We start from the raw sequence: 25,417 nt of genomic DNA on the forward strand, positions 1-25,417 counted from the left end.
TGTGTGTGTGTGTGTGTGTGTTGGACATGCTGTTGTTCCTTGGAAGACAGACAAGGACATCGGAGCCCATGGAGCCTGAGTCACAGGCAGTTTGGGAGCCAGTGTATGGGCTGCTGGGACGAAACTTGAGTCTTCTTCAAGAGCAGCAAGTGTTCCTGCTACCTCTCCAGGCCCTCCCATTCTATTGGTGAGGAAATTCAGACACAGGAAAATTAAGCAACAGGCTCAAGATAGCAGTAGGAGTCAGGTACAAATTTGCTTTACTCCAAGGCCAGCAACTTAAGCCATGGAATGTTTGTGAACAGTGGGAAAGGATGCTATGGGCAGCCAAGGAATGGGGTGAGTGTAGCCGCCCGCAGCCACATGTAAACCGGGTTACCTGTTGAGAGAATTTTGGGGTCATAGGGAAGAGGGGCGAAAAGAACGTGCGGCCAAGTCAATGTTCACTGATCAAAGCCGTCAACTTTTAATGGCGCCAGACCTTTTAACAGTTTGGGCAAACCCTTCCCCCCAGATTCCAGGCTGAGTTCCGGTGGAAGTTGTCTAGCTTCTCTTGGAGGTCTTCGTCTTGACTGCTCCGGCAGCTGGGTGGGTCACCTGTTTAATTCAGGAATTCTTATACCTGGAGGAACAATGAACTTAACCTTTACTTCGAGCGCTCCACCCTAGGTGGAGCAGGATCCTGGCCAACTGGGAGAAGTTAACCTTGACCAAAGTCAAACTCTGACCAAGTGCAAGACTGCCCCAATATGGCTCTGTACATGTCCTCCCTTTTTTTATTAATTAGAACACGAGGAGGTAGAAAACAAGTGGATAAATATCCTTCATAAGAAGGCGGGCCTTAACCAGGAGGGGAAGCATTGACCGTAATTCCTCTTAAATATTGTATAACGTCTTTTTCAGAGGAGGGGTAATGGGCTCCCTTATTATTTTAAGGACAGCCTCTCGACGTTAACCCCTATGCAATTAGGTGTACTTCCTGGGGACTCAGAAGCAGAAATTCACCTCCCCATGCAGTGCTTTGCCTCGCACGTCTCGCTGGTACCCATGTTTGTTCATAAACAAACACACATAGATCTGAGTTCTATGTGGCTCCCTCTTTGGAGATCCACTTGTGTAAGTTTTGAAGCCAGGGGGGTCTGCAAGTGTCTTTAACAGACATGTAATCTCTCCATCCAGGTGAGCCTGGGTGGAGACAGCCAGTCTGCTTAACAGACAAGGTCAAGAGTTAAAGGTGGAATAGGATTAACTTGTCCCAGAAGTATCCAATTCAGTTGTAAATTAACAACTTTAAGGACCCAAAGCTTGGCCTCTGAGGTGGGAGAGGTAGCCTTGTGTATCAAGAAATAAGCTGTTACTTCTCAGGAAAAGTGGAGACTATATGTTAAATTAACACAGCTGGCTGAAGATTGTTGGCCATCTTCAAAATTGGAATCTTCAATATTGGAATTATTTCTAGACCAGTCTATGGTTGAGTCAGCTGAACACAATAAGGAGAAGAGTCATTTTAACTCTTCTTTAGATTAATTTTTCCTAAGCTAGCTTAACAGTCTCCATGTTCTGTCCCACAAAGTCTAAAAGCTTGAAGCTAGGCAATTTATCTAACCTGGGACATTTAACAATTGAGGTAAGTCAAGAACATATACCCAATATAGCTCTTATGTTACCATGGTCTGGGCATTCAGCAAGCACAGTCAGCATATCTTCTGCAGCATTCTGTGGAAAAAACAGAGGACATGCCTTCTCCCCCAATATTAAATCAGGATCATGGCATATGTTAATAAGTGAATTCCTTCATTTCACCTAGACATCAATATGTCTAATTACAAGATGTCATATACATTTAGCAAGGAGTTTCTTGGCATCCAAATTTTAAAATTTTCTTAAAAACATGCAAGCATAATTTAAATTATATGCACAGGGACACAATTTCCCCTCTCTTCTTTCTTCCAAGAAGATATTGTTTTATTAATTTAAGTTGGAACACAAAGTATAAACCATAACATAGGCAATAACTATGTAATTATATAAAATAAACATAGCATTTTTAGTTGTTTTTTCTGTTAGAGCAGTTGTAACTAGACAGCCTAAAAATGAATCATTAGTCACATGCACATATTTTTTTTTATCTTCTAAATTAGAAATATGAATATCATTTATCTGTAATAACTAAGTCCTCTAGGATTAACACCATTACGTGGTAGAGGTAGAAACTGAGGACATCAAGAACAAATCTTTACAATTTGATGTGCACAAAATATAAAATTATTTCAAATACCTAAAGGACAGTCATTTAGAGAACATATCCTTTGTTCTTAGAAATTTGAATCACATTTGTATAAACTGTAGAAATTAAGAATTAGCAGTATTAAAAGTGGACCAATTTTAAGCAATTATAAACCATGAGCTATATATATATATCTACTATTATTAAAAGCTTGACCTTTAACATCTTAAAAATAGCTGCTATAGCACCCAATTCAGGTATCTGTGTTGAAGCAGGGAGAAACAAAGGAATAAACATGTGATCTGATAGTACAAATTATCTTTTGGATAACAATTATTAATTTTGCCTAAAAATGCTTGCCATGTAATAGATCAACCATTAATAATAAATTTGATTGTTGCTTGAAGCAAGGAACAAATGTTTCCTACCTTGAAAACAGAGGTTTAAGACCTTTTGTGGCAAGCTTAAAATGAGGTAAATATAAGATAAAGCCAATTAATATATCCTAACAACCTTTGAAAGCCATTTACCTAAAAATTCTAAAAGTCTATAGGAGCAAGGGCCTGTAACAAACATTCTATGAACATTATACACTGAAAATTTTAAGATCTTAACTTTTAGTATTGAAACAGAGACAAAACACATTTTTTTTTTTATTTATCTGCCCTAGGATCCACCTTTAGTCCTTGGCAAGGACTAGATCTGAGCCTTTTAACTAAGACCAGACCCAAACCTGCTAGGACGTTTTCAGGATTAAACAAAAGAAACCTGTAATTCCATGGTCAAAGGAACCTACTTGATATCAAATACATTTCTACAGAGATCTCTTTTTTAATCTTGGAGGGTTAAATTTTGCTCCTACTATTGTAGCCTATAAACTTGTGGAAAAGAGGCAATGGGCCTCTAAAACCCATAGCTGCATCACTCTCAAAATTATCTTAATTACAAAATGTTAAGAATTATGAGCCTGTAAACTGAAAACTGTAGCCAATGACACACTGATTTTTATTGTAACTCAATGTTTTCTTGCAATATTAGAGCACAATTGTAATTTTGGAAGCAAATCTCAATTTTAAACAATCTATTTTCTTTAAAATCAATGGCAAACACATATTTACAGCACAAGGTTTGTCTGCCAGTTCTTATGTTCAAGTGTATAACAGTGTAACTTATTAAAGAGACAATATTTTAAATCTTAATCTTCATTAAGTCTAATCTCCAGGCCAAGATTCACATGAAACACCATGCCAATTTAGGAGCGTCCCAAAGGCCTGTATTTCCTGGATTGCGTCATGCCACGTGTTGTTCAAAATGGCGACTACCCTAAACTACCAGTTTTAACCATCATGTCACGTGTTGTTTAAAAATGGCGACTACCCTAAACTACCAGCTTTAACCTAACTTTTGTTAATAACATTATACCTTTTAAATCATGTCCAGTGACTTAAGCCAATACTCTATAGTCAAGACATGGAAAATATACCTTTAAATCCAATTATAAACAAGAACAAAGCATGAGTGGCGTTAGGCCACGTGTAGTTAAGATGGCTCTAACACTGAATCACCAGTTTTAAACTAACCTTTTCTTAATAACACTATACCTATTACATAATACCCAATTAATTTATAACTCTTAAGTCAAGAAATGTAAAGCCTTATACCATTAAAACCAATTAGAAACAAGTATAAAGCGACTACATGAATTTCACAAGCCAAACCAAAGTCTTCCCAAATCTTGAGGTTTCTGGGCTATTAAGAGCGGCTTTTTCCCCAGCCATGCTTGCCTCTTGGGTGAGTGAGCTACGCTGTCGTGGCGTGGCTTTGAATCAATCTCCACACAAACTGTGGCTGGCTCAAGAGGTTGCCAGCAGATGAAATCCTTACCAATTTTTCTTTTTAACATGAAACAGTCATTCACACAAAGACACAGAGAGGACATAAACATACACATAGACAGTCGGTGCACCGGGACAAACACGGAAAGATACACAGAAAGTTAAGCGTGCTTGTTAAGCAATTGTATCCATTTTCCTCTTTAAACAGCTCTTAGAAGCTGTGGACATATGCCTATTTTTAAAAACCCCTTTCTTTTCGCCGAAATCAGCTCTTACGAGCTTTGGGCAAATGCCTACCAAATTCTTTCCCCATATTTCCCTATCTTTTCAACCCAAGCAGTCCCTGTGCCAGGTCCGCACAGTTTGCTTGAAAAACTGTATCCCTTCCTGCACTCACAACAATAGACACGAATTCACTAGCACTAGTTTTGACCTCTATGTTGCTTACCGTGCGGATACTACTTCTTACCACCTTTTCTGCGAAGCTTCGCTGGATAGGGCTACCTCAGGAAATTCTCTCGTACCAGGTCGCCCTACGTTGGGCGCCAATTATGTAGCCGCCCGCAGCCACATGTAAACCGGGTTACCTGTTGAGAGAATTTTGGGGTCATAGGGAAGAGGGGCGAAAAGAACGTGCGGCCAAGTCAATGTTCACTGATCAAAGCCGTCAACTTTTAATGGCGCCAGACCTTTTAACAATTTGGGCAAACCCTTCCCCCCAGACTCCAGGCTGAGTTCCGGTGGAAGTTGTCTAGCTTCTCTTGGAGGTCTTCGTCTTGACTGCTCCGGCAGCTGGGTGGGTCACCTGTTTAATTCAGGAATTCTTATACCTGGAGGAACAATGAACTTAACCTTTACTTCGAGCGCTCCACCCTAGGTGGAGCAGGATCCTGGCTAACTGGGAGAAGTTAACCTTGACCAAAGTCAAACTCTGACCAAGTGCAAGACTGCCCCAATATGGCTCTGTACAGGTGAGTACCAAGTAGTTGTTAGTATAGGCTAAAAAGGGCTGAGAAGGAAGGCAAAATGCTAAAAGGGAAGTACAGAGACTGCAGAGGGAGTTGAGACAGGAATGAGCATAAGGGAAAGGAGACAGGAGGAGGAGATATCATCTATAGGGGCAGGGGATGGATTGGGACAGAGAGATAGCAGAGAGCAGAAGACTCAACGACCTTGCAGTGATGGAGATGGGGAGGGATGGGAGGAAGTCTGATGGGAGGAGTGGGTGGTCCCTTGGGCCAGTTCACCCATGGATTTGAATTTCCCCAGTGAGATAACTAAAGTACCCAAAGTGAGTCAGGTAGACAGGAAACACCATCTTTTAAAAGACAAGAGAGGATCCAGTATTCATCATCACTGCATGAAAAAAAATGGCTGCAGAAGTTGGCTCAGCTTAAAGGAAAACTGAGTACCTCACGTGGTCTTAGGATCCCTTCGCCCTACGGTCCTGGGTGTCTTGGCTTGATGGGAGAAACTACACCGGTGATGGTGTGCTATTTATTGGGTGAGTGTGAGAGGGAAGAACAGTGAGGTTGGTGACAGCAGCTCTGATGTCATCCCACAGCCGGAGAAGTGCTGCCCTGCATCCCAAGGGGAGAAAAGGTGCTTTCTTAAAAATATTTTCCATCTGAACTATATATCCTTAACAACACCGAAACTCTCCTGACTTATACAACATGACCATGTTTTCGATTGATGGATATTTTTTTTTACCATGGTTGAATTCTCTGCGCATATAGCCACTCGTTTCTTATTGTTAAAAATAATTGTTTCGAGGCTCAGTGGCAGAAAGCTTACCTAGCACGCCTGAGGTCCCAGACTCAATCCACAGTACAACAGAAAGGTTCCTGTTTATGCTCCATCTTAGACGGAGCACTGACTCGATCCGTGTGCTGATTACTAACGGCTGCTACTCCACTGTGCCAGAGTCCTTTAGTTTATCTCAGCATTTGCTCTTTTTTTTTTTTTAATATATTGATTCCATCATGAGGTGATGGGTACCTTATCATCCTTCATAGCCTCTTATGAGCCTTCACATGTCAGCTGAAATGATTGCTGTGCCACGCTAGTATCTTCCTGGATTATTGTGTAAAATGGGTAAATAACATGTTTAACCTATGTTAGCTTAAATAGGACTGTAGTCTTTCTTTCTTTTATTGGATATTTTATTTTTTTTTACATTTCAAATGTTATCCCCTTTCCCGGTTTCCCCTCTACAAATCCTCTATCCCACCCCCCCCCCCCCCTTCTATAAGGGTGTCTTCCCCTCTGCTTCACTGCCTTAGCATTCCTCTACACTGGGACATCAAGCCTTCACAGGACTAAGGGCCTTCCCTCCTATTGATGCCAGATAAGGTCCCTTCAGCTCCCTAAGTCCTTCCCCTAACTCCTCCATTGGGGTCCCTGTGCTCAGTCCCATGGTTGGCTGTGGCATCCATGTCTGTATTTGTCAGCATCAGGCAGAGCCTCTCAGGAGACAGCTATATCAGGTTCCTGTCAGCAAGCACTTCTTGGCATCAGCAATAGTGTCTGGGTTTGGCATCTGCTCATGGGATGGATCTCCAGGTAGGGCAGTCCTGGATGGCTTTTCCTTCAGTCTCTGCTCCCCACTTTGTCTCCATATTTCCTCCTATGAGTATATTGTTCCCCCTTATAAGAAGCACTGAAGCATCCACCCTTTGGTCCTCCTTCTTCTTGGGCTTCATATTCTGAACTTTTGGACTAATACCCACTTATTGGTGAGTGTATACCATCTGTGTTCTTTTGTGACTGAGTTACCTCACTCAGGATGATATTTTCAAGTTCCATCCATTTGCTTGCGAATTTCATGAAGTAATTGTTTTTAATAGCTGAGTAGTATTCCACTGTGTAAATGTACGTTTTCTGTATCCATTCCTCTGTTGAGCGACATCTGGGTTCTTTCCAGCTTCTGGCTATTATAAATATGGCTGCTGTGAACATAATGGAACATGTGTCCTTATTATAAGTTGGAGCTTCTTTTGGGGGTATGCCCAGGAGTGGTATAGCTGGGTCCTCTGCTAATACTATGTCCAATTTTCTAAGGAACTACCAGACTGATTTCCAGAGTGGTTGTACCAACTTGCAATCCCACCGACAATGGAGGAGTATTGCTCTTTCTCCCTATCCTTGCCAGCACCTGTTGTCACCTGATTTTTTTTTTTATCCTAGACATTCTGACTGGTGTGAGGTGGAATCTCAGGGCTGTTTTGATTTGCATTTACCTGATGACTAAGGAAGTTGAACATTTCTTTAGGTGTTTCTCAGCCATTCGAGTTTCCTCAGTTGAGAATTCTCTGTTTTGCTCAGTTCCCCATTTTTTTGATAGGCTTATTTGGTTCTCCAGAGTCTAACTTCTTTAGTTCTTTGTATATATTGGATATTAGCCCTTAATCAGATGTAGGGTTGGTAAAGATCTTTTCCCAATTTGTTGGTTGACATTTTATCCTATTGACAGTGTCCTTTGCCTTACAGAAGCTTTGCAATTTTATGAGGTCCCATTTGTCAATTCTTGATCTTAGTGCCTAAGCATTTGGTGTTCTGTTCAGGAAATGTTCCCCTGTGCCCATGTGATGGAGACTTTCCCCCACTTTCTCGTCTATTAGATTTAGTGTATATGGTTTTATGTGAAGGTCCTTGATCCACTTGAACTTGAGCTTTGTACAAGGAGATTAGAATGGATCAATTTGCATTCTTCTGCATGCTAACCACCAGTTGGACCAGCACTATTTGTTGAAAATGCTGTCTTTTTTTTTTCTGCTGGGTGGTTTTAGCTTCTTTGTCAAAGATCAAGTGACCATAGGTGTGTGGTTTCATTTCTGGGTTTTCAATTCTATTCCATTGACCTACCTGCCTGACACTGTACCAATACCATTCAGTTTTTATCTCTATTTCTCTGTAGTACAGCTTGAGGTCAGGGATGGTGATTCCCCCAGATATTCTTTTATTGTTGAGAATAATTTTCACTATCCTGATTTTTTTGTTATTCCAAATGAATTTGAGAATTGCTTTTTCTAACTCTATGAAGAATTGAGTTGGAATTTTGATGGGGATTGATTGAATCTGTAGATTGCTTTTGGCAAGATGGCCTATTTTACTATATTAATCCTGCCAGTCCACGAGCATGGGAGATCTTTCCATCTTCTTTGATTTCTTTCTTCAGAGACTTGAAGTTCTTTTCATACAAATCTTTCACTTATTTGGTTAGAGTCACACCCAGATATTTTTATATTATTTGTGACTATTGTGAAGGATGTCATTTCCCTGATTTTCTTTTCAACCTGCTTATCATTTGTATAAATGAAGGCTACTAATTTGTTTAAATTAATTTTAATACCCAGCCACTTTGAAGTTGTTTATCAGGTTTAGGAGTTCTCTGGTGGAACTTTTGGAGTCATTTAAGTATACTATCATATCACCTGTAAATACTGATATTTTGACTTCTTCCTTTCCAATTTGTATCTAATTGCTCCTCCTTTTGCTATCTAATTGCTCTAGCTAGAACCTCAAGTACTATTTTGACTAGATATGGAGAGGGTGGGCAGCCTTGTCTAACCCCTGATTTTAGTGGGATTTGAGTTTCTCTCCATTTAGTTTGATGTTGGCTACTGGTTTGCTGTATATTGCTTTTACTATGTTTAGGTATGGGTCTTGAATTCCTGATCTTTCCAAGACTTTTAACATGAAGGAATGTTGAATTTTTTCAAATGCTTTTTCAGCATCTAATGAAATGACCATGCATTTTTTTCCTTGAGTTAGTTTATGTAGTGGTTTATATTGATGGATTTCCATATATTGAACCATCCCTGCATCCCTGGGATGAAGCCTGCTTAATCATGGTGTTTGTGTGTGTTTGGGGGTGGTGGTGCAGGGGAGCATGAGTTCATGACACAGGTCATGTATGCATGACAGAAGGTGACATTCGAGAGACAGTTCTGTCCTTCCACTGTGTGGATTCTGTGGAATCGAACTCAGGTCATCTGGCTTGGTGGCAAGCTCCTTTACTCACTCAGCCAGCTAGGAGACCCGACACGTGCTTTTTCTTCACTTCCTCTGCAGATCTCTTGGTTTACATCTCTTGGCATTCGATAGGTTTTAAGCAAAATATGTCTGAAGGACATACACCTCTGTTTAGTCTGGTATTACAGTGCCGAGTAGATCTGATACAATAAGATTGCTTCCTGCTGTGGTTTTATCCTCACCGCTTGGTCCAGTGTCTGGCCCCAGCAGGTAGTAACAAATACTAAAGGAACAAATAGTTTGCAATCCATCTTCCAAAGACAGCCCTGAGAGGGCAGTTCTACTCCTGCCATGAACTTGAGCTCTGGGGTCATCAACATTAGTCTTTCACTAGGCAGGCATCTGCTGCAGAGTCCTCCCTCTGTGGCAGCCACAGGGCCAGGCACAAGAACGCGGAAGCAAAAGCCTGAGTTCCTGCCTTGAAGAAATCCTGCAGTTTGGCTAGAGAGGCAGCCAACCTCGGTCGGTCGCTATTACCCTCCCCTCGTTCCTCTAAATGGCTCCTGCCACAGCTTTGGAGGTGAAGAACTTCTCTGGGCATCTATTTTTCTGAGGGCTTACTGGTTCCTACCGGTGAAATTTAGTGGTCCATTGTTAACCATTTTTATTGCTCCAAAAAATGATTTCACAGTAATAGTGTAGCCTCAGCACAACACAAACACGACCAAGGGTCATTCACGGAACACTTTCCTCTGATTGCAAAGAGCAGGAAAAACACAAGTGTCGGCTCTGCGGTGGGCCCGGCGGGTCAGGCCATGATTTGCAGTCTTGCTGTGGAGATGGAAAGAAAAAAATGAACCAAATCTTCAAATTCCTGATTACAAAGAAAAATTAAGTTTTGAGGGGTAAAAGTCAGCTGCATTTAAAAGTTTCATGCATCTGCATGTAAGGCACTGGGATGGCCCGCTAGGGAAAACAGGGAGCCCTTGGCAGGACAAGGCTGGCTGTTTAGAAATGATGTCTGGAGCAGATGCTTACAGAAGGAAAAAATGGTGACTGAGGTTTTTGTTTTTTGTTTTTGTTAAATGAGTGACTATTTCGCATGAAGACATGGGAGAATGAAGAAAGATACTGTTTCAAAGTACTGGTCAGCATTTGGAAGGCTGAGGCAGAAGGATTGCCATGAATCTGAAGTCTCATGAATCGTGAATCATGAATTTTGGCTACATAGTAAGTTCTTGGCTAGCCTGAGCTACACAGTGAATTGTAAGCCAGCCAAGGCTATAGAACAAAACCCTATTTCAAGGCAAAACACAAAGGCCTGCCCAAAGCCACACAACTGACAATTGTCACACCCAAAATGAGCTGACTGTGGAGGATCCTACGAACCATTACAGTCATCCTGAAGCCAGTTGTGCCTGCCCATGTTTTATGAGGGCCATAACACCCAGGCCTCTCTGTGGTTGGCTGGGCCCTCTCACAGCCTGATGGCTCTGGTGTTCAAGACCAGGCCTCCAAAGATGTCCCAGCGAAAGTTCTCTTGCCATTTAGGCTCTAATTTTGATCAGTCTGCAATGACTCCTCTGAAGAGATCCCGGGCTTCAAGTTTAGCTACAGCCCTCTTCCCTTGGCTGGAAGAATATCCCGTCAATTTGTAAGGAGAGCATGTGGGCTGGGCTCTGTAGCTAACAATGCACCCAGCTTCTGCACTTCATCTTCCTCTGCAAAGAGGACGCCCCTTGCTTTCTGCCTGTGGCACTCTAACAAAACCCTGGAAGTACAGCAGCAAACGCACTATAAACAGGACACCCCATTTCTAGCACAGAGCACTGTACTGTCCACAGCAGGTAATTACTGAGTGTTATCCACTAATTCTATTAACTCATTTCTGCGGGGCTGACAATTGCAGATTCTCTCTCTCTCTCTCTCTCTCTCTCTCTCTCTCTCTCTCTCTCTCTCTCTCTCTCTCTCTCTCTCTCTCTCTCTCTCTCTCTCTCTCTCTCTCTCTCTCTCTCTCTCTCTCTCTCTCTCTCTCTCTCTCCTTCTTTCTTTTACTTGGTTTCTGTTGGAGTAGCCCCGAAGTGTCTGAATAGATTTTATGGGCATCCAGAATCACATCTCCCTTCTTTGAGACATTATCATTCTGTCCTCAAGTGAAGAGGACCCTTTGTGTGTAAGATCACAAGGCATCCACTTAATATTCTTATATTCTTTCGGAGACAATGCCAGACGGCATCAATTCCACGCTGCTTTTTAAAACACTGCACTGACTTTGATTCCATCGTCCCTCCATTTGCGTCTGACTGTCAAATTTGGGTAAGGGAAAAAGAAAGGCCTTAAGAAAAGACCAGGCTATTAATGTGCTCTTCAAATGCTAAGAAAAGGCTACGCTGTTTAGAACATTTCAAAATGCCCATCTCTGCGAGATTTGCCAGCAATAGTGTCAGGGTGAAATACACTTTTTTTTTTTTTTGAATAGAGGAACTGAGAGACTGTGCCTCCTGTGTTCAAGGTACAGGACCACTTTGTGTGCAGTTTGTGGTGCTATGGCACTGGGGTGTGGTTTCAACCACGGGATCATCATGAACCGGATACTATGTGTTTACCTTACCATCAAAGTTGCAGAAGTGTGTGTGCTTTTCCACAAATCAAGCCGAGCTTCACTCCCAAACAACTCCGGATCCGTCTCAGGGGAACAGTTAGCTGCTTTGTACAACTTCAAGGGAAGTAAGAGACAGGGGAATCATTAGCCAATCTCACTCCTCTCTGTTTTGGAAAATACAGAGCTAAATGATGGGCTTCATTTCCCTCATTCAAGTTTGCTAAATGATTGTGCCTGGACCACGAAGCAGGGGAGATGGCTCCGCAGTTAGAGAGTGTTGGTTCCTGGAGTGTCAACCTTTTCATAGCTACTTCTGATCTGATGCCCTGCAGTTACGTATACATACATGGTGTACACACACACACACACACACACACACACAAATAAAAGAATTAATAAAAAGTAAAGTATTATTTTTAAAAGTAGCCCTTGAACTGGGTGCAAGGGTGGATGCTTATAATCCTGTGTTTGAGAGATAGAAGAGGAATGAGGAGTTTGAAGCTAGCCTGTGCTGCTCAGTGAGTTTGAGGCTAGCCTGAGCTATATAGTAAGGTTTTTTTTCTTTGTCACAGATTGAACAGCGTAACAGTATTTTCACTGTAGGTAACTAGCTTACTTTTTGCCCCCATGCAGCTGAATAAATTGCTAAAACTTTAAAAAAAAATTCTTTTCACAAATAGTCTGTAAATGTAGGGTAAATATGCCAAGAAAGAGCAGGTGTGAATTTACCCATTTTCCTTGTTTCCTTTGGCCAAAAGGCAGCCCAGGGTTTAGAAGTTACTCTGCTTACTTACAGGCAGCTGGTGCCCACATGGTCTCTTCTAAACTACTTTGGGGGCACAGCACAGTGGGAAGAACCCTTAACTCCTGCTGTGATCTGCCCCTGTAATTAAGTTAGTCATTAAAGAGCTGTGGTTGACTAGCGCAGAAGCAATGTACCTTAATGCAAGAAACAACTTGCATTCCTTGGTTCCTAGTTAGATTGCTATGTGTGTGACCATGAAAAAAACTGCTGTTTGTCTAGGGTTCACTCTTTCCTTTGAGTATTGGTGGCAATAAGCTACTGTCACCTGAAGTCACACTAGGACTAGTATTTAATACAGTGCCAGGCCAGCCCTGCGTCATTCAATACTCTGTGGTCATCTTTATTTTTGCTAGCCTTAAGTCGATGTGGTGAACTGACTTATTTGACAGTTAGCCTCTCCCTTTACGAGTGGCTTTCAGCCTAATCTGACAGTTTGCCGATTTTCAAAAAGTTAATGAAAGAGTAAACGGTCCATTAACAGGGGTGTTCTTAATTATTTTAGTTGTTAGTTATTTTCAACGATGCTTTTTAAATTAACTGTAGATCCACACCGAGTCATATCGTTCTAAGAAACAACAGAAGGGTTGGAGAGATGGCTCAGTGATTAAGAGCACTAGCTTCTCTTCCAGAGGATCCAGGGTTCGATTCCTCGCACCCACATGGTGATGCATAGCCCTCTGTAACCCCTGCTCCGGGGATCTGGCGCTCTCATCTGGTCTCCATAGGCACTGCAAATACAAGGTGCATAGACGGGACATATGTTCAGGTAAAACACTCCATATACACAATGACAAGCCATACAGAGAAGGCAGGTCTGTGACTCCATGTTAGACACTCGCACAGCCCTTGAGAGGTCCTAACAACTAAAAGAAAAAGGGGAGGGGACAGATGAGAGGCAGAAAGTCTCAGTACAACCTTCACGTGTTTCATAATACAATGAAAGTCCAGCATCATAGCTCGCATGGGGGCACTGACACACTCAAAACACACTTCCGCCATCACCAGCATCATGGTCCCCCTTGGGTAGCCCCTCTTCCTCTCCTCACCGCTGGCAGCGCTGCTCTTCTTTAAGCCTCTGTAACATTTTCATTTCAAGGATGGTCTGTAAAAGGACTGACACACAGTGTAACCTCTTGGGACTGGACTCCTTCCTATTTCCCATAATTCCACAGCTAGTCATAAACCTTATCCTTTCAATAAACAAAATACCCTGCAAATGTACACCTTCAGTGTTTGGCCACAGAGCTCTTGTCCACCCCTCAGGGTTCAGTGTCTGATATGAGGTAGATAGTAAATGCTCAGTGCCGGAGATGGTTCCACACACCACCTGCTCCCTCCCTGCCTCCCTCCCTCCGTCCCTCCCTCCCTCCGTCCCTCCCTCCCTCCCCTGCCACTTCTCTCCTTCCTATTTATTCTCCTTTCATGTCCCCTCCTTCCTCCACATCCCCTCCTTCCTCCACAAAAGCTGATCGCTGGGATTCAAATACTGACATAAACAATGGGTGTGAAAGCGTTCACAGACTCTCAAATTTTTTTTTGCCGGTGGCTGTCTGAGAAAGGTGTGCAGCTGGTCATGGTGTGCACCAGTGTGAAGAGAGTCAGTGTGAGCTGTTCTCCTTCCACTGTGCACATAGGGTCGCTCTCCCATTTGCCTCTGCACCGGGAGCTGCTCAGTAACGGAACCCAGCATGCTTTGATTCCTGGCAAACAATGTCCCCCACAGAAAGTGTGAACTTTGATTCTTCACAAAGTCTTTGCTTTAAAAAAGACAGAGACAGAGGGAGAGAAAGCAAGAACACCTCTGGTTTCTAGTTTCTAGTTAAACTCCGGAAGCTCCCTTGGGAGAAAAAAAAACAAAGATCAAGTATTGCTATAACTGTGAAGTTTTTATTTCTGTGTCTCCTACAGACAGACACCACTGAGACCCTTGGGAGGGTACCCAGTAGCTAGCTAACATGACTGCTGAGATTCAAAGTTCTGACCTTTAAGTGAAGCTAAGCTCTTACTGTGGTGCTGGAAATGTAGCAAGGGAAGGCAAGCTTACCAGAGGAGAAACTTCAGTCAGGACGGGGCAGACTGTGCTGTGCCAACAAACCCCAATGCTCACTGGCGGTAACAACGGGTGTGCGTGTACATGTCTGTGTATGTGTGTTGGCACACGTTTGCATATGTCTGTGTACATATTTGAGTATGTGTGTGCAGGCACACATGTGGCATGGCTGACTTGGACACTGTGAGTACCACTTATCACCTACCTTCTTAAGTTCATAGGTGTGCCAGGCTGGCTTCTCTATGAGCTTCCTGCAGTAGAATGTACTAAATCCCAGCCTGAGCTCTCTATCCTACCTTATCTATTTAAGTTCCCAGATGAAAGACACACATAACTTTTATATTTACGATAAGCCTTAATTGGCACAAAAGCTGGGTAGATACTACTCTCTATGTTGTTAAGATCAATTTCCTATCAATAACCCTGAGTTATTACTTACTATGTTTCATCTGGGCTCCTCTTAACTCCAATTGGCCAGCCCTCAGGGCCACATTTTCTTGACTCCTAACCCATGGTGTCTTCTCCTTCCTTCTCCTCCACTTTCTTCTCCTCGTGGTCAACCCCAAGAACCTTAAACACCACCGATGTCTCTTCTGCCTAGCCATTGGCTGTTGGCATCTTTATTTAACAATCAGAAATAACTTGGGGGCAGGTCACATGGCTTCATTTGTGTCTCTGTGCAGACTCCAGGTCTTGGCTGAGAGACAGCTTCCAAGTATTCTCCTCTCTGCCTCCCATCTTGACATAAAAGGAGTGGTGGGATCACAGGTTTGTGCCACTGCCTCTAGCTTTACATGGGTTTGGGGGATTTGAACTCAAGACTTCACACTTAAATGGCAAGTGCTTTACATCTATACATCCCAAATAAGATTTTTTTTTTTTTTTTTTTGCCTCACATCAAATTGGATACTCAGACTTGAAACTATGGCATCTGCAATGGCTGTTTTTCAAGGACGGCACTGACAGAGAAGCCTTCAGAATTTCTTTCTTTTCTTTTCTTTTCTTTTCTTTTCTTTTCTTTTCTTTTCTTTTCTTTTCTTTTCTTTTCTTTTCTTTCTTCCTCCCCCCTCCCTCCCTCCCTCCCTCCCTCCCTCCCTCCCTCCCTCCCTCTCTCTCTCTCTTTCTTTCTTTCTTTCTTTCTCTCTTTCTTTCTTTCACCACAGATTGACCACACATCTTAACATGCTGGCAGTTACAGACAACACAGACTCATTGGGACTGACTGGTCACAGGCTCTTCTTTTCCCCTGAAAGGTGTCCCAGTCTGGGTAATAAGTTCCAAAAGGCATCCTGGGTGGCTGTCATAATTTTTGTCCATATCCTACTGTCTCAACCCAATCTGCATGGGTATATACCAGGGAGCACTGTGAAGACACGCCAAAGTATTTTAGTGAACACTAATAACTTTTTGTCACTATAGGCTGATGTAGAAATATTGTGAATTTTTCAGTGAAAATAGTACCATAAAATAGTACCAATCTACACGACAGCTTTGATGAATACCTAAATCATTTCTCTGGACCACACACGTGGCCAACTGAACCGCGCAGTCTTCTAGAAGAATCCCCAGAACCTGTTGCATTGCATGACGGAGCAACTCAGTGAACTTGATTGGGTTTAGGCAGAGGAGTTTATGAAGGTGACCCCAGAAGGCAGCCATTGTATAAGGGAGCCACGGAGGGTTTGGACAGCGGGAGGAGATGGAGAGCCAGAGGGAAGCTGCAAGCCACAGAGTATAAATGACTTCCCCTTAGGCCCTTCAGAAGAAACTAATCCAGACCATACCATGACTCGACAGCCACTAAATAGATTTCAGACTTCTGAGCTCCAGGGCTTACAGCCAATTTTGTTATGAATCACTAAGTTAACACAAATGTGTGGCTATGGTGACAGGGAACAAATAGACAAGCACCTCATCATCGCTTCTGTGAGTGAAGTTGATGTTGGGTGACTCACCCAAGGTCCCTCAGCTAGCAGGTATCGGGGTCAGACCCCATGTCCAGGCTGATGACCACTCAGAATACATTCCTTAGCACTGTGCTCAAAACTGTTTTCCCCTAGCACCCAGTTTTTCTGTGACCACCCTTCTGCCATCTCTGTGAACTGCCCCTGGCTTATGCAACCTCACCCAGTCACACCCAGTCTCATTCTCCTGCTCCCCCATGGGCTCAGAAATTTGTGAGAAGATTTGAGGGGGAATTTCCCAGTTAAACTATAGTGGTTGGCGTTTGCCTCCAGGAGAAACGTGGTCACCTCACTACCATCTCGGAGTAGTAAAAACCTTGGCTCGGTAGCCAACCAAAAAATATCAATAGATACGTTCATAATAAGGGCGATGGAGCTGCTGATACCACATAGTACAAAGAGGAGTGGAAGTCACCAGACCATCACCTGGAAATCCGGGCAATCAGCATTCATTCCCTCTACTCCACCCCACTCCCAGGTGAAAACACTCGTGGGAGATGCTGGGGTGTGGAGAAAGTGGAAGGTAAGCAGGAGGTCACCATCCACCCTGGGTGGGATTTTGTAATGGTGCAGGTGTTTCGGGATCATCCACACTCCTGAACATTAACCCTTATCCAAGCTTCCATAAATTAAACCAAGCGAACTCCTCGTCCGTCCAGCAAACTGTATTAGCATCAGTGCCCTAACTGGAGTGAAGAGATGTTTGTGTCTCCCCAGGAAAAGCTGGCCATTAGGATTCAAGTGAAATTGCTTTTTTAAGCTCCCACTTAAGCTTTCAGGAAGAGATTACTTAAGGGGAGATGCTAGTTCTAACTCTTCTTCCTACTCATTAATTGTTAATTCTCCTCATATTCTAGAGTGGACTATTCCTAGGGTACTCAAATAGAATGATTAATAGAAGTCAGACATTAGACTTACAATAAGTCATACATTAGTTTATCAAGATCTCAAAGAGAAGCTTCTGAAAATTTAGCATTAATAGTGAAGTTATTTTAAATTTCCCCTTAGCTTATATTGGTTGCATATCAGTGTTCATTTTGTCATTTGCCATTGCATATGAGTGTGTATATGTTTGCATATGTGTATGTATATATGTGTGCATGTGTGTGCATGTGTGTATGTTTGTGTGTTTGTATGTGCGTGCATGTGTGTGTACATGTGTGTGTGCAAGTATGTGCACATGTATGGACGTCAGAGGTCACACTGGATGTCTTTCTTGATTTCTCATCACCTTACTGCTTAGAGATGGGACCTGTCACTGAACCCAAAGCTCACCCATTGCCTAGGCTGGCTGGCAAGCGAGCTCCTGGAGTTCACCTGTCCCTGCACTGCTCCTGCACTGCTCCTGCAGTGTCCCTGCACTGCTCCTGCACTGCTCCTGCACTGCTCCTGCACTGCTCCTGCACTGCTCCTGCAGTGTCCCTGCACTGCTCCTGCAGTGTCCCTGCACTGCTCCTGCACCGCTCCTGCACCGCTCCTGCAGTGTCCCTGCACTGCTCCTGCACTACTCCTGCAGTGTCCCTGCACTGCTCCTGCACTGCACCTGCACTGCTCCTGCAGTGTCCCTGCACCGCTCCTGCACTGCTCCTGCAGTGTCCCTGCACCGCTCCTGCACTGCTCCTGCAGTGTCCCTGCACTGCTCCTGCACTGCTCCTGCACTGCTCCTGCACTGCTCCTGCACTGCTCCTGCAGTGTCCCTGCTCCCTGCACTAGGCAACAAACATGTGCTTCTGTACACAGTTTTGCTCTTTTTTAAAATGTGCCTGCTTGGGATCTGAACTCGGATCTTCATGATTGGCCAGTTTGCTAACTGAACTATCTCCCTAGTCCCCCAATGCTCATAACTTCTTCTGAGGCAGGTACTGGTTAATATCACAGTACAGAGCCTTGGCACCCACTGCCACAATCCAAGATAACACTGAAGGGCCAGTCTATATTCAGTCTATGCCCATGTTTTTGCCCAACTTCTCCTTCTGCACAATCTCATTTCCTTCATTTTCTCAATGCGCATTCATCCCATGGTCATCTGCTAAAGCTAGTGAACTTCCGGAAGCTAAATTCCGTCTCAGAATATGCTTTCTGAGGGCAGTGGTCAACTTTCTAGCACTATAAGGAATATCTGGGGTAACATTTATAAAAAGAAAAAGATTATTTTGACTTTAAGTTTCTGAAAGTTCAGTCCATGATCTACTGGCCCTATTGTCTTTTGACCTGTGGGAAAGTAACACAATATTCAATAACAACAACAAATAGGGCCTTCTTATTAAATTTTACGTCCAAGGATCTGTTTCCTTTAACTCTCCCTTCCAACACTTGACTATGAGAACCACAGGGTCTTGAACTTCCATCCCATCCAATGTGTATGCCCTGCATGCTGTCCTGTGTGCTTCGCGTAGTGTCCTGTGTGTTTGTATGCTGTCCTGGGTGTCTTCTGTGCTGTCCTGTGTATCCTCTTTGTTGTCCTATGTGCGTTGTATGTTCTGTGTTCTCTCTTGTGCCTCCTGCATGCTGTCCTGTGTGTTCATTGAAAAGCAAGCTTTTCTGACAAAAGAGAGCAACTTCAGAGACTTTTCTCTAGATCTTAGTGTCTTGAGCAGTCAGGATAAACGTTAAGGTAATCCCCTTCAATGTTCCCTGTTTCCTTAAGGGTCTCTTTTTGCTCTTGAAGTAGTGTTTTCTTAAACAATTTTCTTTAAAAAGAAATGGTTCACTGGGTGAAAACCTTTGATATGCAAGCCTGATGACCTGAGTTAAGTCCTAGGGACTCACATGGTAGAAGGAGAGAATTGACACTCAAAGTTGTCCCCTATCTCTTGTATGTGTGCTGTGTTGTGTTCACAATACACATATAAACAATAAATTCTTAAAAGCATGTACTTGTAATTAAGAAGACACCATCAACACTCCCACTTTCTACCAAACAGACTGCTGTGTCTGAGTCTGGAGTGGGTTTAAAGGCAGGGTGTGCAGAATGGAAGCCACAGAGGGAAGGGTTGTGACACATGGAGATACTCATTAGCCGATGCTCTCATTCATTTTGTTTTCATCTATTGCTATGATAAACATGGGTAACAGATGCAATTTGAAAGAGTAAAGGGCTTGCTATGTCCTGTGTATGATCTGTTACTGAGAGATGTCAAAGTAGGAGCTGAAGGCAGGAACCTGGAGCCAGGAACTGAAATAGAGATTATAGAGGAGTGCTACTTATTGGCTTTCTCCTTGTGGCTTTCTCAGATTGATTTCTTACACAGCACACAGTGAACTAGGCCCTCCACCAACAAACACATCAGGAAGATTCCCCTACAGGCTTGCTTACAGGCAGTCTCAGGAAAGCAACCCCTCAATGCGGATTCCCTTCTCCGATAATTGTAGCTTGTTTCAAATTGACAAAAAACAACCCCACACAGCCTTAGTTTGCATAGTACATAGGTTTGACTTATATGGATTTTGTTTGTTTTTTGTCTTGTTTTTATTTTTTGTGTTTGAATAACAGTTTAATGAAATCCAGTGTGGCCCAGAAATATATATATCTGAGATGATCCGAGTACTGAATTTGTACATTTTGTTCCGCAACACCAAAGGGTTCTATAATTCTCCAACACCAACTGAGCATCCAACAGTTAACGGAACCCAGAGTTAGCAGAGACTCAACAAGCTAAGGGCCTCACCCCATAAGTGTGCATTCATTCACTTCTGCCAGCCGCAGGCTCCATTCTCAAGACTTTCAAGTCTACAGACTTACAAGTGGCCTCCAGCTTCAATAATGAATAAAGGACTCATCACACCCATGATCACACTTAAGGCCGCTCACTTTGTATGACTATTGCTATGTTAGAACTCAATGACCCAGAAACAGAGGCAGAGAGATGTACACACCAGGCAAGGTCTTTGAGAAAGGATGAGGTGTGCCTATGCCTTTTCTAAAGATGGTTCTGTCTTCAGCCTACCTCATGATTCCACTGGCAGGAACCTTAGATGGAGTTTTATGGCAGACCCGTTATGTAAGCCTTCTTGTTTAGTTGTTCATGCCCTGAGGGGTGGGCACCATCATGGCGCTCGTGTTGGCTAAGGGAGAACCTGTTCTTCTGTTCCTAGTCAGTATGCCAACTGCCTGTACATCTTACCCCGCATGTTGACATTTAATATCCAGTTTTCTTGCTCTATTCAAATTTCCTTTTGCAATAACATCATTTCATTAAAATTTAATATTAAAAGATTTCTACCATCTTACCAGTATGACTGTTTGAGCCCCTATTATATTAAAAATACTCCTCTGTCATAGTTAAAGTTTGATTAACACAAAAATTAGAGTGATGAGAAGATAATTTCATTCTCTGAAAAGGGTAGGGTTTCCTGCAGATGAGAGAAATTATACGAAGGTCCCGTCTACCTATGAAGAGTTGAGTGTTGTCTCTGTCGGAATGGGAGGGGGTGATACAATTCTTGCTGGCATGGGGGATGGGTTTACTTAAATCAAATACAAGAAAACCAAATACATCTATTTCTTTCCCTCCCAGAACTTTAGATGGTTACCTAAGTTCTAAAAAGAACGTTAGAACTTTCATATTAGATGGGTCACCTGTCATTCATATTATTGATTTTTACGTAAGCTAATATCATAGCATCATGTTATCCTCTATCTTCTAAGATGGATGTTTTCCCCAGCTGGGAAAAAAATCCAGTCAATCAGTAACTTCAGAGAGCTGTTAACACATAGGAAGTACGGTAGAGAAACCTCCATGTGGGATTCAAGTTTTCTTTCTTACTTTGGCACTATTAAAATTACTCCCCCCGTGGATCCTGCACAGATCCTTTAAGCTTTTTGAGAAGAAGCAATTACATCCATCCATATCTCTGAACTTAAAATCATTCAAAATTACAGTACCAGAATAACCAAGTCAACCCTATGAGGTGAAAATCCCTCCCCTCCCCCCATGCACTTTCTTCATCAGGTAACATTTAGAACCAAAGAGAAGGTGACTGTCATTGTACCTGAGAGAACCAGAAGATGTTACAGGGCAGCTATTTAAAAATCAGATTGAGAAAAATCATAGATATTTTAAAAATCATATGCCCTGCTCTTGTTGATTTATTTTGAGACACAGCCTCATTCTGTAACCAATGCTGTCCTTGAACTTGGGGACAGTCCTTTTGCCTCAGTCTCTCAAGTGTTGGCTATGTTAGCTTGGGCTGGGATTATAGCTCAGTTGTCGAATGTTTGCCAACCATGCCTGAGGCCCTGAATTGTAGTGCCAGCACCAAATACTAAGTGTGCTCATCCAGGCCTGTAGGAGCATGTCTGATGTGGTGGAGCACATCAGAAGAAGTTCAAGGTCATCTAGCAACTATATAATAAGTCTGGGGCCAACCTGGGATACAGGACACCCTGCCTCAAAAGGTGAGGCACGTGGGTGAAAGGGAGTTGTTGACATGATTTTGGTACACAACTTTATATAGAGACCGCACTTGAAAAAGTGCAGCTCAGAGTCTGGAGAGATGGCTTAGTAGTTAAGAGCACTGACTGCTCTTCCGTGAGAACACATGACTTTGGAGTGACACCTGCTTTTATTCTACTCCTGTGCTGTGACGAGGTCACTGGTGGCTTCTATTAAAAAGATCACCAATTATTCTTCATCCTCTGACAAATGACCCCTTGTTCTTGGAGTCTCAGTGACAAGAACTGGAAGTCAAAGGGCATCTGTACTTAGCATGTATTGTGCCACCAAGCTAACTGTAACTTAAATAAACTAAGGCCACTTAGTTTTTTAAAAACCATCCCTGTATTTAAACTGGAAAGGATTGGTAGTAAAAGAGAGATATTACAAAAGACAGAACAACTATCTCAATGCTAATTAGTATTTCTTTGTATTCTACTTTGAAAGTCATTTGTAAGGGCTAGTAAAATGGGCATAAAGACTGAAGATAGATAGCTCAGAGAGTAAAAACAAATATATGGACCTGAGTTCAGTCCCTAGAGCCCATAAGGGGAAATGCACATATCAGTTATCTCAGCACTGAGATGGTAGAAACAGAAGACCCTGGGCTTGCCAACAGTCAGCTTAGTCTATTCAGGAGCCCCAGCACAGTGAGACAACATATCTCAAAAACCAAGGTGGATGGCTCCAGTGGAATGACACTAGAGATTGGCCTCTTGATGTCGTCACACTTGTAACATAATCACATATGCATTTGTGCATACATTAACACACATGTGCATTCTAATTGAACAAGCATATACTGGAAATGGAATTATCCTACCTTCTAAAAAAGCAAAATCCATTGTCTTAGTCAGTGTTCTATTGCTATGAAGAGATATGATGATCATGGCAACTCTTTCTGGGTTTTTTTTTTTTTTTTTTTTTTTTTTTTGGTTTTTCAAGACAGGGTTTCTCTGTATAGCCCTGGCTGTCCTGGAACTCACTCTGTAGACCAGGCTGGCCTCGAACTCAGAAATCCGCCTGCCTCTGCCTCCCAAGTGCTGGGATTAAAGGCCTGCGCCACCACTGCCCGGCTATCATGGCAACTCTTATAAAAATAAAAAAATAAATTGGAACTTACTTATAGTTTCAGAGATTTAGTTTATTATCATCATTGAGGGACACATGGTGGCCCACAGGCAGACATGGTGCTGGAGAAGTAGTTGAATGTTGTACATCCTAATCTGAAGGAAGCAAGAAGAGAAAGACACTGACCTGGCTTGGGCTTTTGAGCCCTCAAAGCCTGCCCCAAGCGATAGAGTTACTCTAACAAGTCCACACTTCTCCAACAAGGCTACACCTTCTTATCCCTGTCAAGTAGTGCTATTACCTAATGATTGAGTATTCAAATACATAAGCCTATGAAGGCTGTTCTTGTTCAAACTACCACATCCATATAGAAAACATTTCCCAAGCTAGAATATTGATTACATGATGATTAAGGACACTAGATACTTGTGTGTGTGTGTGTGTGTGTGTGTTAGTTTCTTGTCAACTTGAAACCAACTAGAGTCATCTGAGAAGAGGGAACCTCAATTGAGAAAATGACCCTATCATACTGGCCTCCAGGCAACTATGGGGGGGCATTTTCTTCATTGGTGGTTAATATAGAAAGGCTGAGCTCACTGTGGGCAGTGCCATCCCTGGGCAGTGATCCTGGGTTATATAAGAAAGCAATCTCAGCAGGCCAGTGAGCAGAGTTCCTCTACAGCTGTTTCAGTTCCTGGCCCCAGGTTCCTGCCTTGCTTGAGTTCCTGTCTTGGCTTCCTTCATAATAAACTGTGACAGGGATGTGAAAGCCAAAGAAACTCCTTCCTCCCCTTCAATTATGGCATTTATCACAATAATAGAAAGTAAAGTAATATAATATATGCCTCTTTATTATTTGAAGTTCTAGAAACCAGGAAGTAATGAAAATGCAAAGATCATCTTCCACCTTTAGGTTCATTATGATTGCTTGGGAATAAGTTAATGAATGACTCATTTAACAGGTAGTCAAAAAATTAATAAAACTTGTCCCCTAAGGTCTTACCAGGCTTCAAACCCTCAAGACGGAGTGTACTGTGACCACTCCTCTTGATGGCATTTATGGTTGCTACCTGACAGCATTTACTATAGATGAACATGCATCAGGGTCCAGGATACCTTCCTCTACTGCCAATCATTTTCATTCTTTCTCTTATAGTCAGTGCTGCGACCAGAGAGGAAGTCTGTGCTCCTCCATTTTAGTCTGTTTATGGTGACTTTGGCTGCACCAGCTCTTGGTCACAGAATCTTAGAGCCTCTTTAAGACAGAATGATCTCAACTTCTATGTCTTTATACTGTCTTGGTGCCTGTGGCAGAACTCAGGATCAAAGGAAGAGTGAGAGATTTTCAATGGACCAATCAATCTAGTATGAAGAACAAAGCCAGAAATCGTGTATATACATATATGTATATGTGTATGTATATATGTATATATGAATGTATGAACATATGTATGTACATATGTATATATGTGTATATGTGTGAATGTATGTACATATGTATATACATATGTATATATGTATTATGAATGTGTGTATACATATGATACACATATGTATGTATGTGTATATGTATGCATGTATATATATATTGCTTATATTTGTGTGTGCATATATGTATATGTATGTATACACACATACATATGTATGTATATACACACACAAATAGCATTTATCTTTAAGAGTATGTGATATTTTTGAGTAGATCTATAAATTCAGTAGACTATAAAGTTTAAAATAGCATATGTGATATATCACCATGTGGAAAGCCAATATCATAAACACAAATGTTTACTGCCTTTTACACAACACTACTGCATGAAGTGTACTTCAGTCAGTAGTCTAAAACAGCACATCTCTCATATACTTTTGTGTTTTTCCTCAGATTCCATTTGACGTCTCCCTGCCTGCTATATTCAGCCTTGAGAGACTTTTTGATCTTGCAAATGGTTGTATCACATCAGTAGGAAGCCTTTTCAACTGGGTGGTATCAATTATTCACTGAACATCCTTTACAGGGTAACTGTTTAGAGGGACTTCATTGTTATTCATTTTTTTGTTAGAAATAAAATTCTAAAATTTGTAATCTCATAAATACCAATATTTCCTGCTATGTTGAACTGAAGACGTTTCATTATTTGGCCTTCTACAGTACTTGCTCTAGAGGGGCTCTTCGCAGAGAATTATGGCGCTAGCTTTGGAATTCTGTAGATCTGGGTCTCTGTTGGAATTTCACCACCTGCTTGCTCTGTATCTTTAAAGAGTTATCTTCAATTCTTACATTTTTGCTTCTTGATCTATAGAATGGGGATACAAGTATCTGTTTCATAAGACTGCTGGTATGTACTAAAGATAGTGAAGTAGCAATGTGAGGTGCATAGCTCAGGCCTGATGACATAAGAGACCATGGAGTGCCATTTGACTGGTACACTGGAAGGGGAGCAGGCTTTTTGA

The 25,417-nt window shown here is 42.3% G+C and overlaps 1 protein-coding gene across 3 annotated transcripts in view; it reads left to right on the forward strand.

Annotated features, from left to right (window-relative positions):
- Positions 1–25,003, forward strand: part of Cfap54 (cilia and flagella associated protein 54) — a 301,539-nt gene extending 276,536 nt beyond the window's left edge. For all 3 annotated transcript variants that reach the window (XM_052165291.1, XM_052165292.1, XM_052165294.1), the window contains one exon: positions 24,849–25,003. In XM_052165291.1, coding sequence (XP_052021251.1) covers positions 24,849–24,968 — 120 coding nt within the window. In that variant the 3' untranslated portion in view covers positions 24,969–25,003. The remainder of the gene's footprint in view (positions 1–24,848) is intronic.
- The last annotated feature ends 414 nt before the right edge of the window (positions 25,004–25,417 follow it).

Source organism: Apodemus sylvaticus, chromosome 20, assembly GCF_947179515.1.
Source record: "Apodemus sylvaticus chromosome 20, mApoSyl1.1, whole genome shotgun sequence".
In the NCBI taxonomy this organism is placed as follows: Eukaryota; Metazoa; Chordata; class Mammalia; order Rodentia; family Muridae; genus Apodemus; species Apodemus sylvaticus.